Source organism: Lonchura striata, chromosome 6 (genome assembly GCF_050655825.1).
Source record: "Lonchura striata isolate lonStrDom1 chromosome 6, ASM5065582v1, whole genome shotgun sequence".
NCBI lineage: Eukaryota > Metazoa > Chordata > Aves > Passeriformes > Estrildidae > Lonchura > Lonchura striata.
Window position 1 is genome coordinate 36,044,825 of NC_140708.1, and position 15,942 is coordinate 36,060,766.

The 15,942-nt window shown below is 40.1% G+C and overlaps 1 protein-coding gene across 2 annotated transcripts in view; it reads left to right on the plus strand.

Annotated features, from left to right (window-relative positions):
* Positions 1 to 8,090, plus strand: part of PLPP4 (phospholipid phosphatase 4) — a 49,444-nt gene extending 41,354 nt beyond the window's left edge. The window contains exons 6-7 of one of the 2 annotated variants that reach the window (XM_021529283.3): positions 2,536 to 2,706; positions 5,139 to 8,090. In XM_021529283.3, the coding sequence (XP_021384958.1) occupies positions 2,536 to 2,706; positions 5,139 to 5,338 (371 nt within the window). In that variant the 3' untranslated portion in view covers positions 5,339 to 8,090. Of the gene's footprint in view, positions 1 to 2,535; positions 2,707 to 5,138 lie in introns of those variants that run through there. The other variant, XR_014956340.1, reaches the window with a different exon arrangement.
* Positions 8,091 to 15,942: the final 7,852 nt, after the last annotated feature.

The following is a 15,942-nucleotide window of genomic DNA, read 5'->3' on the forward strand; positions in this document are numbered from 1 at the left end:
GGGGTGCTTTAGATCAGATTCTTGTTTACAGTTTCTCACCTTATGCATTTCAGCTTGGTAATTGGTTTGGTCTGTACAGACAGGTTTTTCAGCTCACCTAAATTCCCTTTCCGGAGGGAATCGGGTGTCAGGATGGGATCTGCAGTGTCTCCAGATGCTGTCATCCTCCTTATTCCTTCTGAACTAATTTTTAAAAAAATAATATAATAGAAACAAACTGAACAATTGAGTCTAATGTATTTTTTATTTATTCAAATAATGATAATTTTAAAGCATTTTAACAAGTCATGACAGAACCTGTGGCTTGTCTTATGAGATTTTTTCCTGAGTTCAGAAACTTGTGGTATCAGGGCTTTAATATGAGTTAGCTACACCAATTGGTAAAAATATCTCATTCTTCATTCCTTTCTCCTCTTATAACATTTAAAATCAGTTAAATATTTGTGTCTGTAATTTTATCAACTTGTTTCTTGTGTTAACGTTGTTTTAGACCAAATCAGACTGTTTTTCTTCTATTCATTTACACCAGTGTCTCCAAAAAGGGCTGGTTGTTATTTTATATTGCTTTTCCCTTCTTTATATAAAGATTTATTTTCTGGAAGACAGAAGCTTAAAAGTGGTTTTGTATTGCTCTGCTGAATCTTTGGGCTCTGTCTTTTTAATAACTTTTACTAGGACAGTAGGCAGGGTGTGACCCTTCAGGACATGTGTGTATTTGCATTTCCTTCATGCTGCAGTGATGTATTGACTCCAGCTGGTGGGGGAAAAAGTGCTCAAATACACTCTACTGATGGACCAGTTCTTCAGTGTAAATATCACCTTTGGGCCCAGGATTTTTGAAGAGTGAATTGTTTTTTTTTAATGTTCTTGACTGACATCTTCCAAACAGAGCCATCAAGCAGAGCTGCCTGCATGGGCTGCACAGCAACTGAGCTGTCTGGAATTCTGCAGTTATTTTATAATGGATATCCCACATCCCAGAGCATTTTGCTGTTAATTCCATGGGTTTTACTGCTGGCTCTGCATGCACTGGGACTGTTGGGTCAAGCAGCTCTTTCTGGATTTGCACACTCCAGGGTAAGGGAAGTCAGTCTGAAATTCTGCAGTGTAAGGCTTCTGTGCACAACGTTAGTTCTACAGCCACAATATTGGTGTTACATATTAATATATTATTAGAGTATTATATATTTGTTTTCCCTCTTACATTAGGCATGGGTTCCCCAAGAGGAGTGTTTGTCACTCTCTTCTTTCTGCCTCTTAGTTTAGAGAAACACATCCACCACCTAAGGCAAGATCAGCCTTTGTGTTTATTACAAATATAGTTCCTGCTGAACTTCCATGTTCTTCCATGAGCATCTCCTTCTGGAAATGTGGCAGACCCTGAAAAGAACCCCAAAAATTTTGGGGAAATACTCTTTTTAAAATATCACCAGATTCTCTATAAAGTCCTTTTAGCTAAATCTGCACCATGCTGACAATTGCTGGTAAAATTGCTTTATATATGATATTAATCCTAAAGATGAGTCTGTGTGAACTGGACACCTACTTTAGAGTTTGGGCAATATTCCTTTAAGCCTCGAAATTGCTGGGCATTGTAGATTGCCTGAAAATGAAACCACAAAGCAATTGATCCTTCTGCCTGGGAATGCTGCCTTCGGATTTCAGTTCCCCTAAAAAGTAATAACCCAAGATGAAAAGTAGAAATATGAAGACAAACATATTTTGGGAGTGGGAAAGATTTTGCTTCAGGATTGCATTTGATATTGCAAGACATTTCATTTTGATCACTCCGTTTACTCATCTGGAAGATAAAATGAAAACCAAGTCCTTTCCTTGTCCAGTGTCTCTCTGGAAGGTGTAAAAGCTGTAACAGGAAAGAAAATCAGTGCAGAAAATTGGTGCCTGAGTTCTCTTGTCACTGCCACTTGTGCATGTTCTGTAGAAACTGAGTAATGAAACCTAAAAATCTCATTTAAATGTAATTCAATTACAGTGCAAACTGTCTGAGTACTTTTCTGCTTTGAACCTTAACTTTTAGAATAGGTCTAAAATCAGGGAAGATGTACTGAAGGTTGAAGCATGAAAAAGCTTTTGTGACTCAAGTTTAAAAATTGCTTAAATGTTTAATTTAGTATGTGATGTCTCCCCCAGAGGAAAAAGGTAAATTTCTGAAGGAAGAAAAAATTTAAATTTCTATGGGGTAGGTGAATGTCTAGAGGCAACACAGTGTTTATAGATATGTCAGATTATGTGAAAGCTGAGTATTATATATTAGAAAAAAATCAAATTACTTCTGAATATTCCCTTGCCTGGTTCCTTGCATTGCTCTATAGGTAAAACCACTGCTGTGGAGAATATATGTGTGTCATGGATCTTGCTGGAGAATGTCTTTTCTCATTCACTTCCCCAAAAACGTGATTTTTTTTTTAAAGTTTGGAAGATCATTACTGCTCTAATTAAAGAAAAAAAAAAGAATAAATAAAATAAAACAGCACTAATTACAGTTCACTTTAGTGATGTGCTTTGCTCTATCAGTTGCATTTTCAGGCCTTGGCTTCACCACCTTCTACCTGGCTGGAAAGCTGCACTGCTTCACGGAGAGCGGCCGGGGGAAGAGCTGGAGGCTCTGTGCAGCCATCCTGCCCCTCTACTGTGCCATGATGATCGCCCTGTCCCGGATGTGTGACTACAAACACCACTGGCAAGGTGAGGCATGGACGTGCCCTTCTGTCCCACTCTATTTTTTTTCTCAGTTAGCCATGTATTTCTTTGATTTTTTTTGTTTCAGTACATGGTGTGAGTAAAAGCGCCATGGTGTGCTATAGATTCTCCTTGTTCTTGGATTGATGCTGGGGTTTCCCAGCAAGGTTGGATTAGCTAGCACTGACCTTCAGAGCTTCAGGCTTCTGCCACAGCATCCTCTCCTCCCTCACAGCAGCCACTTCTGGAGTGCAACACACACCAGGTCACTGCAGTGTCACTGTTGTCTCAGAGTTCTTCAAAATTCTGCAACTGATGGAGAAGGCTGTGCTATTTATCAATTACACACTCATGTGACAATTCAGAAAACCCTACCATCAATTATTTTTTTTACCCATTTCTTGACTTTCTCTATGGCCACCTTTGTAGCTTCCTTGCTTTTACTCATTCTTCTGCTAAGTAAGCCAGCCTGTAATTACTTTTTACCTATATTTCTCCCTGTATTCCTATAAGAAATATCATGCATGGTATTTCTGATGCTGTTATGTAGGTCATCTTGGCTTTCTGTGGTATTGCTAGTACTGTACTGCTGGCTTTGTAAATTGAACTCCCCTCAAGGTCCTGAGCGCTCCTTTCAATTATCTGAAATTCCAGTTTCACACTGGTTACATGCTGTTTCCTGTTTTCCAGCACTGTGGTGGGTTGACCCTGGCTGGACAGCAGGTCTGTCACTCCCCCCCTCAGCTGGAGGGGTGAGAGAAAATGCACTGAAAGGTTCATGACTCGAGAGAAGTTGAGGGAGAGTTCCCTCAGCAGCTGCTGTCAAGGTGCCTGGAGCAGCTCCTGCCCCTCCTGCCTCACTGAGCTGGTGCCACCAGGGCTGTTTCTCTCACTTGTTCTCACTCCTCTCTCCAGCTGCCATGGCAGTTATCCAGATTTTTTCCCCATTTTTCTTTCATCCGTTATCCCAGAGGTGCTCCCACATCCCTGCTGTGCTCAGCCTTGCCCAGTGACAGACCCATCCTGGAGCTGCCTGGTGCTGCTCTGTTGCACATGAAGAAACTTCTGGCAGATTCTCACAGAAGCCTCCCTCTGCTACCAAAACCTGGCCCCAAATCCCAGTACCAAGACACATCATTCTCTTGGTTCCTCATATAATTTCAATTAATTGCTGCACTGCTCTGTTCCCCCGAGCATCTCCTCATCTCACCCAGCAGCAGAACCAGTCTCAGCCATGCTGTTCCCCACCCTGCTGTGTTCCTGCAGCTGTTTAATTTAGCCTTGCCATGTTCTCTGAGGAGCCTCCTGCTTTCCAGTAGAGCTTTATCTTGTTTCAGGACCCATTTCTCTCCTTTTCTCTGTGACACTGGGGCTGGAGAGAACCTCCAGCACAAACCTGCTGAGCATGAGGTGCTGGCAGGAGGCACAGAAAACATTTGGCACTTGGCTTGAGCTCACTGTTAGAAAGAAAAGGAGGAGTGGGAAGAAATGTGGAGAGGACAGGTTTACCCTTGAGTTTGGAACAGGTGTTTGCAGTGTGAACTGTCCCTTGCCAGAGTGACTGATGGGCTGAAAGGTGTGCTGTGAGCAGGTGATGATGGGGGGCTTTGTACATGGTGGAGGAAAACTGCACCCAGGGGGCTGGGACCTGGTTCATCACAGCTGCTCCTATTCCACCTTTGAATTTTAAGGAGATGGAGCTGCAAATTTATGGGAATAATGCCTTTTGCCTCATTTTGTTATTCTTCATGTTAAATCTGAACCTTTCACAGAGTGTGTATTGTCAGGGAAATTTTTCTCTTGTTGATTGTAAATGAAGCACAAGATGAGGTGATTTTAGTAAGAGGCAGAACCAGAAACAGAAGGAATCCTCCACAGAAAATTTAAAATTGCAAATATCTCATCCAATAGCCTTACTTATCTTACTTTATTGTCTGATAGGAGTATGGGATAGTAAAAAACATGAAAGGAAGGCATTTAAAAGGTGTTAAATCAGTTAACAGGCATGCTTAGTCTTTGACCTTTCAGATGCTTTTGGTAAGAATTCATCCAACTTGAAATCGTTCTTGGCAGTCCTGCTTTTTTAAATGGGTGAAGATCCATGGTTTGCCCACTCACAAGTGGTCAGCTGTGATCTGGAACATCAGGAGTGTTTGATACCCCATGGAGGCTGTTCTATTCCCAGTGCTCATCTCACAAAATTTAGCCAACTATCTACAGTTTGGGTGTTCAAAATATTACACAAGTCCCCCAGAACTGATTTTATGTGGCCGGTGTGATTGTAGTATTTGGTTCCAAATTCTTTAGGAAAATTCAAAATTCACATTTTCTGCATTAAACGCTTTCACATCAACCAAATGTCTTTTATTTGCAGTTTTCACTCCTGGCTGCCCTTTCCTTTGTAACCTGCTTCTGGTTTTGTTGTTTTTTTCCTCCAGATGCTTTTGTTGGAGGGATCATTGGCCTCATTTTTGCTTATATTTGCTACAGACAGCACTACCCTCCTTTGGGTAATACAGCCTGTCACAAATCTTACGTCAGCCTGCTGGATCAGAACTCAGTGAAGAAAGAAGAGAGACCCACAGCAGACAATGCTACTGGGCTGCCTCTGGAGGGGATAACTGAAGGTCCCGTATGACTTTGAGAAATGTGCAGAATGAACTTTTAGCCTTCTCACATTTCCTCCAAACTGGTCTCTTAACAGTGGTTCTTAATGTACATGTTTCCTTTTGTTTCTTTCCTTTTTATAAAGGGAATTTATTTTATTTTTAATGCCGTGATACCATCATACTCTTAAATTTTCAGTTCGTACTGACTTGCTGAATTATCTGTTTTCAGTCTACTTCAAGCAGGTAGAACTGCAAGCAGGAAAGAACATTAATAAAAACAATCTCATGTGGAGAATGGTTAAGAGAGTAATTTTGAGATGTGGTTGAGCATATACTAGATCTGGAAACAGATTTTCTGAAGTACCAAGTATCTTCTACAAAGTTCTGGTCATCTTCAGCACTCATTGATTTCGATGGGTGGCGAGTACACAGAGCACTTTTCATCAGGTGTCCAAAATCTGTAATTTGGTCATTTAAGGCATCATCCTTATGGTTATCTTGCTGCCTTCTGAATTGACAAAAATCTCCACATGCTGGTGGAACTTTGTATTAATTGTCAAGTTTTGCCAAGGTCGTTCTGAGTTATGAATGACTAAGAAGTGGCTGGTGAAGTGGTTGTGAGAGCCAAGCCTCGTGCATCAGTAGTTCCACAGGAGGATTCTCACGTTCAAGAAATTCCATGCTGTTGAAATTGCCAACAAAGAAGAACACACAGGATGGATTAGAAACTTGTTGTTGCACCATCAGCAATTTTTGAGAACTCTTGCAGTATTTGCTGTCGAAACAAATTTGAAAAAAAAGGACACCCATTGCATTGACAAGCTGAAGTCTTTCAAACAGATGTTTAAAAACCCCTAAAACTGGGAGGATAAAGAAACACAAAGATTTCTGTGGATCTCGTTGTGCCATGTTCATTCTTGTGTAGTGACTCACTGCATCCTTGGTGACCTGAGGAAATGCAAAGATTCCCATTTGTGACTTTGGCTGCACAACCAGGAGTGCTTGTGGTGGTTTCCAGCACTGTAACATGCCCAGAGGAAGGCTGGAGACAGTTTTCCATCAATCCCATCCCACATTTTCAGCTCACCATGCTCTTGGACATGGTGCTTGCCAAGGTTGGTACCTGAAGTGGAATTCAGCCGAACCAAAACACTGTTGGTATGGAGAAGGTTGACAAGTGTGTGACCTAAGTTAATTTTTATCAGTAGGATTCTTTTTGTTATGGATGCATTATGCAGTATACATCACATTCCTGTGAGATCATATACCTTTGGATGGCAGAATGTCAGATTCCAGGTTTTCTCTCCTTAGGTATCCTGTGAAAAATGCAGGCAAAATATTCCAGACCACACCCTGGCAGTTGAATATTTCTTGGAGCAATCAAGATAATGTTGATCAACGACCACAATTACGGTGCTTCAGACTGGAGGAGGCTGCTGCCATGATGATAATTTCTGTGTTCCTGTTGGAATATGCATCGGCCTTGTAGACATTTTGTGATTCAAACAGCTCAATGTCTTTCTGTAAGGCTTGTCATTTACTTTCCTCAAAGCTAAGCTTTGTAGATTTTTTTTTTTTTTTTGAGGAGAGCTGCTTCCTGATTGGCAACACTTGAATTTTAATAAAAATCAAGTAAATTAGGATCCCATTAAAAAGAAACCTAAAAACTGTCCACAAGAGGATGCAATCTTGCTGTATTGCATCATAACTTATATGATATTTGGAAATGGCTATAAATAGGAAGTGACATTAAGGAACAGAAAGTAACAGGAGTGAACCTGGGAGGTTCTGTAGAAATCAGGCATTGCAAAACTGGCACAGTTTAGCTGAGTCAGAGAGAGGATGTTTCACTTACAGAATTCTGAGCTCTACAACAGAGACAGTTGAACTTAGCTGTGGTTTACCTGGTGAATATACAGTAATTCACAATACCAGCATCAGCAAAGCAGAATTACTTGGCATTTGCACTGGATTTGACAGAACACTCCTCTGGTGTGGTTGAGATCTTATTCTGGAAATCCACAGAGTTCAATGGAGGTTTAATCTTCCTACGAAGAATTCTGTACAGAATTCTTCCTACAGAATTCTGTAACAAATATAGTTTTCTCTTACTTCATGTGGGAGGATTGCTGAGAGCCCCAGAGCCAGGGTTAGGCTTTAGCCATGAGCTCTTTCTTTCAGCAGGAGCCCTAGTCTTCCAGGTTATATGCAAATGTTAAAAAAAGAACAAATCTTCAATCAAAATGAGAAGTTTAATACTGATGCATAAAGCATTTTGCATGTTTTTATATAGATCTGGCTTATTCTCAAAATGGAGTGGGGCCTTCTAACTGTGCTGTACACATTCTCAGTATTTTAATGGCTTTTGGTACAGGCAGGCTGTCTTTGGGATGAGGAAAAGCTCATCCAGACCTCAAGTGAGTAGTGGCTGTTAAAGGATTGGAACATGAAGTGTTATGCAGCATAAAAAACTGAAATTGCAGGAGTAATTGGCAAGCTCAGAAAAGCAGTAAAGAATAACACATTTTAATGGGAATAATTAAACCGAGAGTCATAAAGTAGACAATGTAAAAGGTTTGATTAAAATGTAATTAAAAATATGAAAGACTTAATGGAATGAAACTTGTGGAGGGATCTGTAGGTGCCACAATCACCAGTGCAAAGTCAGCATAGGGAAGGCATTTTTGTGGATCAATGTATTTTAATCTCATGCTTTCTCAATGTGAAGGAAATGTAATGTTGTAATGCACCAATAAAACAACACATGAATGTGGGTTTGTACATCTGCGTGTTATCATTTTTTTGAGAAGAATATAATTTAGCAAGTTATTTTCATTAATAAACCATGTAGAGCATCACACAAAAAGAAAGCCCTAAAGAAACAGTGTTACTGATAAAGTCATTACTGATGCTGTTAAAATGGAACAGCCTCCCTCAATTAACCAAAATAATGATCTTCAGCCTTCCTCCAGGCAAAGGTACACTGCAAGCCTGCAAGGCTGAAATTCTGTAATTTTCACCCAGGTAAACCAAACAGGTCCCTTCCCCTGGTCCCATTCCATGCCTCAACACTGTAAGTGCCATATTTAATGACAAATGTGGTTAGACTAGAACAAGAGGACAAAATCAAATCAAACACAGCAGGGATATCCTGAAACCACAAGAATGGGAACCAGCAAAATGTCCCCACAGTGAATGAAAATCTCAGGCATTGAGTTAGGAATAGAGCATTTGTGCTGATTGATTCAGATTGTGTTGCTTTTTCCAATTTGGCCCTTTAGTTTTTTCCCTGTGCATATAACAAATTATTTCTATTTAATGTGAAAAAAATCCCTCATTTTCCTTCTTTCTGTCCATGGCAAAAAATACTTTGCTGTGGTCTGTGGCAGGGGGGAAGCCACAAACCTATGAAAATGCCATATTTTTGTTTTGTGGTACTAAAATTCTAATGACTTTGGGAGAACTGCTCTCGATCACTGAGCAGATCACATCCTGTAGGTGGAATAAAGCCTTCACATGGGTTTTTTGTCTTAAATTTGCTAAGCAGGACCATGTTGTTGGACAGTTAGGAGTAGCACCCACAGGCATTATCTGAAATCAAATTTCTTATTACTCTTACTCATCTTTACAAGATAAATAGTCTCACCTGCTATCCCACAGTACACTCTATACTCATCTGATAAGCAGAATGTCTACAATGCTGTCCTAAGAGGCTAAAATTAAATTAGGTGTTTCCACTGGGATGCACCCAGTTTAATTCAGCTTATTATATGGAGAACTCCTGTTCTATAGGTGTGCAAATTACTCCCTGCTCAGGAACTTGCCCTGAACAGAGAAAAAAAGTTATCATTTTGCCATTAAATTAAAATTTGTTCAACATATATAAAATTAAAATGACAAGAGTGGGTAGGTAACTCCAAATGCACTGAATTAACTGAGATTCTTTTTGCAGATGCTACAGGATTTTTGCTGACACTTGCAGAAATAACAAAAAAAAAAAAAAAAAAGCAGACTGGTCCAAACTTTGGACCTTGTTTGAACCCAGATAACTATATAATAAAAACATCTGAGCTGCAACAGATGTACACTGAAGTTAGACAAGTGAAGATCTGCCCATTATTATTTTCTGAAAAAAAACTTTCCAAAGGGAAAAGGAAGAGGCATTTGGGATAACCCACATTACATAATCTGAGTAGCAAGGTATGAATGGGGCGTGAATTAGAAAATCCTCTCTCAGTGCTTTGACTTGGTGAAAACAACAAGAGTTGTTTCAGCCAGTTCAGGAGGACTGCAGAAAGTCAAGCATGAAACACAATTGAAGCAGCTCCAAAAACCTTAAACCTTTGGACTGACTCACTTTGTTAGTTTGCCAAAAAAGCTCTTAATTTCACTGGCAGATTTGCAGCAGCCATGCATTATTCTACTCGATTTTAACATGGAACTAATTTATTTCTAGGACTAGATGGGGCTGGGCACAAGGACACTGGTTTTTATAACAATGATTGTCTATGGCTTGCTTTTATTTGGCCTCGTGTTCACAGATGTAATTGTGCTTTTTGGTTACAACCCACACCACTGTGTTCTCTGAGCTCCTTTGTGTCCCTGGTTCTTTCCATCTGCAGAGCAGCCTCCATTCTGCTGGTGAGAAGGGGAAGAGAATTGATGGCGACATGTACACACCTTCTGGATGGTGTCTGCCTTATTTTTATCTTAATTAGACTTTCCAAGTCTAATTAATGCACTTATATATAAGCAACATTCACCCACAAGACAGAGTGCAGCTCTAGATGTCCTTGCAGAATTGCCCAGCTGAGTCCACACAAGCTCCAGCCAGAGGACTTGTATTGTAAATGCAGGTGAACCCAATGGGAAGAAATTACTCAATTCAGAAGGCTGAATTATTTTTTCATTATAGCTGTGCTAAAATACATTAATATACTATAGAAAAGGAGGATACTAAAACTACATACTACTTTCTCTGACTCTAACACAACTCATGACCCTCTCTGAGAGTCCAGCCCCAGGTGGGTTGGATTGGCCATCAGGCTCAAACAATCCTCACCAGAATCCAACCAAGCAATCACCCCAGGTAAACAATTCTCTAAACACATTCTACATAGAAAAAACAAGGAGCAGAAATAGAAATTGTGCTCTCTTTCATTTCTCTCTGTGTACCTCTATGAAAAGTCCTGAAAGGGAGAGAAATGTGCTCGCCACAGACTCGGGTTGCCATTGTCCAACACACCAAATTTCTCACTTTTGAAGCCAAAGGGCATTTAAAGAATTGTAAGGCTTTTACAGTTTTTAATGTTGCAGTGAGAAAGGGAAGTTTCCAAATGCACTTTCACTCTTGAATTCAAGTGAATTCTCCTCCTGATTCACAGCTGGAGCAAAAGCAGATTTCTGTTTTTCCCATTCCTCACACACAACTGATCTGGAGGGGCTGGTGAGTGCCCTGTCACACCTCTGGTTTGGAAACTACTCAAAACATCCCAGTTAGCATCACTCTCAGTGACCTTCTGACACCATTCAGATTAAGAGAGAAGAGCTCCTAATTAAGATCCAAGCCCACCACACAATTGCTGGAAGAGATCTAAGCCAGGGAAAATTTGATTTATTAGTTCCAACATGCTTGCCCAGTGCCCCTCACTGGACACCCAGAGGAGGTGGCTCTGAAGGCTCCCAAGAGTCAGGTTATTGTCAGAAATCTCCTTGAGATTTTTGTTAATTGTTTTTATGTGTCTAAGGGTTATTAGGAGAATGGAGTCCCCACTCTATTGAGGTTGATATTTACAAATCCTTTATTGCTATTTAACAGACTGTTGAAAAATATCTCCTTTACCAGGCAGGCTGAATACACAATGCTGCTGTGTTAGTCTGTATTCTGTTCACATCACCCCTTATCAGCACTGCAGAGCATTTGTGTATACAAAAACCCATTTCATCTTCATTCCCAGCCCTACAGATTGAAGCCACAATGAAAGTTTAAGACGTGGGTTCCAGCAGGAACAATATAACACTGTAAAAAAGGAAGGGGAAAAGAACATTACAGCAATGTCACTCTAATCTAAGAGGTATAAACTTGTCTAGGGAGTGAATGTGCTGGGATTCATATCTGCAGCATTGTTCAACAGAGATAAAGCAGCTTAAACATCCTCTATGAGTGTGGAAAAGCCTGGAGCTGGCTTCTTCAAACAAATCATTGCACAGAGCAAAAGATCATATTTCTGAGGCTTGTTTGGGAAACAGGAATTCCATTTCATAAAGGCTGAGAAATACTTTTAAATCCACGTGTTAACAAAACTCATAATTTTAAGAACATGCTAATGGAACAAACATAATCTCTTGTTACATCTCAGTATATAAAAACTTTTGCCAGCCTGTGGGAGAATGATTTCCACCCTTGATCTTTTGAGGCTTCCAACCTCCTTATGTCAAGAAATGCCCAGAGAAACAGGGTTATTCTTGAGTGGGTGAATTGTTCCTTCCTAATTCCATTCTGGTCTGAATAACCTCCCTTGGAATTTCAGTGCAAACCTCTGCTCCTGTGAATTGTCCTGATGGGAAATAGTTTCATTTTGATTTTTGACCAATTTATTTTCAGCATCAGCTGGAGTCTCCTCTATTTAAACACTGAAAGAAATCTCCTGTGCTACTGACCCCAAAAGGGGTGAGCACAGCTGATCTAAGTATTCAGTTCAGGCTAATGGGAAACAAGGGTTTTCATACAAAATCCCAGCTCCTGCAGCAACATTTTGAGTGAGAGCTGGCAGGGGAGGCACAGAGAGCTCGTGGATGGTGCAGGAAGAGATGCTGCAGGAATTCATTATCAGTAAGTGGTTTTACATTTTCCATGAAGTGATGAAAGCAGCCTCTGCTGTATTTGGGATTTCCCGAAGTAAATGGTAATAAATCAGTTGTGAGTGCATTCTGGCTGGGAATTTGTGAAGTTTAAGTACTGCAAGGTTTAATGTGGGGAAACTGTGGAGCAGCTTTTGTGCTATGGCTAAAGGGGGGAGCAGAAATATTGACCTTGTATGGCCTTTATTTGACAGCAGTTTCTGCAGCAGGGGGAAGCGGAATTATCACCTAAGAAACTTTTTCAGCTTTTTTTTTTGTTTTCTTCAAACCAGCATTTGTGTTCTCCTATCTGCCATTAAAAAAAGGTAGCTTTTACCTCAAGGTGTACTGGCTTATAACCAATCAATATTATTAATCTCTTCCATCCTTACTTTTGTCAAGTGATTATACTGAAGAAGCTAACTGGGTTTTTGAACACATTTATTTAATACTTACAGTATTTAATATTTACATTTCTCATGAGTTATAAAGAGCTATAATGCAAATAAATACATGTTTATCCATAATGCTGTCCTTGGAGAAATAAAGAGGAAAAGTTACAGCACTTCCTCTGCTATCTTTCTGTAAAACTCTCGTGGTGAGAGCATGGTTAAATGAGTTTAATGGCACTAGTAATGTCTATGCAATAAGTAGCATTTACAAAGCAGTAAATGCAGCTATGTAGAGAGGTGCTTACAAGGTAAATCACAGCAGGAGTGCCTCATTAGGTTGTGAGAATGCACTAAATGGCCAGAATCAGTGTAATAATTTGTAGTACTGTTCAGAATTTTGCATGATTTGCAGCCCCCTCCAAACCTGGGGAGGTAAATCCTGCATGAGGGGCTGAGTTTTCTTTCTTCTGCTCTGTCTTTGCTGATATTCACCCAGGTACATCAGCATCGTGAAGAATTTGTTTAAACACCAGAGCTAACAAGTGCAGTAGGATCTAAAACCATCCCCTGACATGAATTTCAATGGCTTTGCTGAGAGAGAGAGAGGGACAAAAATACATTTTGTTGTCAGCTGAAGTAGCCAAAAAGCTTTTCTGCCACTTCCCTGTCCTGATGTATTTTCACTTAGCCTCAAAGTGAGGCAAGAGGTGTAATTGATTCTCTGGGTTTGTTAAAGGAATAAAGGTGAGGTCCAAAGGGGGCAGCTCATCACACAATATTCAGGGAAGTAGAGAGAGATTCACAGGCACTTCTCTCTCCTATCCCTGCCTTGGTCTAGCATCACAACTCCTATTTTATGGTCCAGGGATGTGCTCTCAGGAAACATACCGTGCTTTTCCTCAGGCCAAATTGTGTGTTTATGTTTTGGGTCATTTCTAAACCCTTTGCATTAGTGCCCCCAGCAACTTTTGTGAGCTGGGGCTACCACACAGGAATAAAGTCTGGAAGCTGAGTTTTCAGGTGTGAGGCTTTAAAATGTTCTCTCAGTATCTGTAGTATGCAGTGATTGCTCTCTGTTATTAAACAGTGATCCCCAAGGTGATTATTTGAGAGTGAGATTCGCCTGCAGGCTCTCACTATTTCAGCTAAATGATGGTTTCTTTTTTCTTTGCAGGGCTGAGCAGTTCAGGCTCTATCCAGAGAAGCTGGAACTGGCTCATGTGAGCAGGGTCTGAGCTGGGTTTCTGTCAGCATCAGGCCCTTAAATGAGGTTTAGGGGCTTTGGGCTTTTCTGTAACCAACACACAACTCTGTACTTGGATTACTCTAGAGGAAGTTTTAAACCTACAGCTGCAAATGAATCCCTGATTAGGACAAATGCAGGTATCTGCCTACAAACCTGACAGTGAAAAGTTGATATTAAAACTAGCATGGTGGTTAGGAAAAAGAACTGCTGAAATCAGTGGAGGCCAAACCAAGCTGGGGGATCCTGCTATTAATGCTGTGCATTATTTTCTGTGAGTTTGTCTGTGAAGGTGAGCTGACAGAGCTCCTAAAATCATCATCATAAGCTCAAAATAGTTCTTTACATGAGAGAAACTTGCCTAAAGTCCAAAAGTGGGTCAGTCAGATTGTTCCATTTCAACAAATCTTAATGTCAATAATTAAACCTGGTACTCCAGGTCTAATATAGGCTTTCACTCTTTCCAGCTACCCAGTAAATGCAGGTGGGAGATGGATGTTCATCTGGGTTGAACATGGCTTGAATCACCTTTATTACCCACGAGGGCTATTTTTTTCTGATTATTATTGGTTCCTGATACCATCCAAAGGATGTGAAAGGGCTTGAGGGATGAAAGTAACTCTCATCTTTTCTTTCACTCTTCTGGCTTTGAACTCCAACAGGCAGGAGCTGGTTTTTGGTTCATTCTTTGTTCAATCATTTGTTTAACTAAGTCCAGTGAAAACCTTCCTATTTTACATGGTGTGTTCTAAGGAAAATATTTTTGTCATGCCAGATGTGTGGCAGTATTTCAAAAAATCTTTGCATGAATATAATCAGCTTAGAGAACATTTGTTTGCACTGAGCATTACAGAACTATCCCTGGATACTCTCTGGGCATTCAGGGAAGTATCTTCTTTGAAAGATTATTTTTATATATAATTATTATTCGTATATATTATTATTTTATATATTACTATATATAATTTATTTTATATTTATTATTTATGTTTATTTTATATATTATTTATTTTAATTATTATTATTTATTTTATCTATTCTCTTATTTTTATCTATTATTTCTCTACATGCAGCAGTGGTTAGAGACCTGCTCTACCTCAATACAAGCAGGAAGGACTGTGCTGACATTTTCCCCCTCCCTCTGGCCTTGATCTGAAGTCATTCTTTTATTTAAATCACTTCTGGAAGAACACCTTTAATTTTTCCATCTTCATGCCCCCTAGCAAAAAAAAATCTCTAAACTATTTTATTGATGTGTTTGGGAGCTTCTCCTCTGTGTATGCTCCAGGACAAGAACATCTGGAAAGCTGCAGACAATGACACTAATAAATTATCCTGCAAACTTTTCCATCCCTCAAACCATGCAGAGTGAATTTGGGTTGATCATTTGCAAATGAATCTGTCTGTGCCTGGCTGGATGGATGTCCTGCAGTGACTCCCTGGCTCCCAGCTCCAGGCCATTTAGGATATGGTTAAGCTGGCTTCTTTTTGTCTCTCTAGCTGTTGGCCAAAATTAAAATCAGAGCAATGTGCAAAGTACAATAGTGTTATACAATGTGACTGCAGCAGGAAATCTGACCCTGAACCTGTAAAATACCTGGCAAAGGCTAAAATGAAGAGAAAATAAAATAGAATACAAGGAACCAAACAAGAAGAGAAAATAAAATAAAATACCAGGAACCAAGGCAGTGCAGAATGCAAGTACCTGTCTGAGCACCTCTGCACTAGAAAAGAGGCATTCTAATTTTTTTCTTGTATATTAAATTTGATAGAACCAAGCATGTTCCATTTTTCCAGGCAACCCTTTTTAGGTGACATCAATATTTCTCAGGTGACCACCAGAACAGAATGTTTTAAAGGGAACATTACTCCATAAAAACAAAACTAACTGCTCGAAGACTGACATTTTTATGGCAGCACATTTTGTAGGTGCTTATGTGAGTTCTACTCGGAGAAAGCCTGACTGGTGCCATGAAAATAGATAATTTCTGTGTCTCTGGAGAAGGAAGGGCTGGCAAAAGTGAAGCTCCTGAGGAGCCTGGACCCCCCTGGGGCAGGCTGGGCACAGACATCCCATGCTCCAGGGGATTCTATTCTGCCTCCTGGGCAGCAAAAGCACCAGGTGGGTTTTGGCAGGAGCTGTAAATTTTGGTTTCCT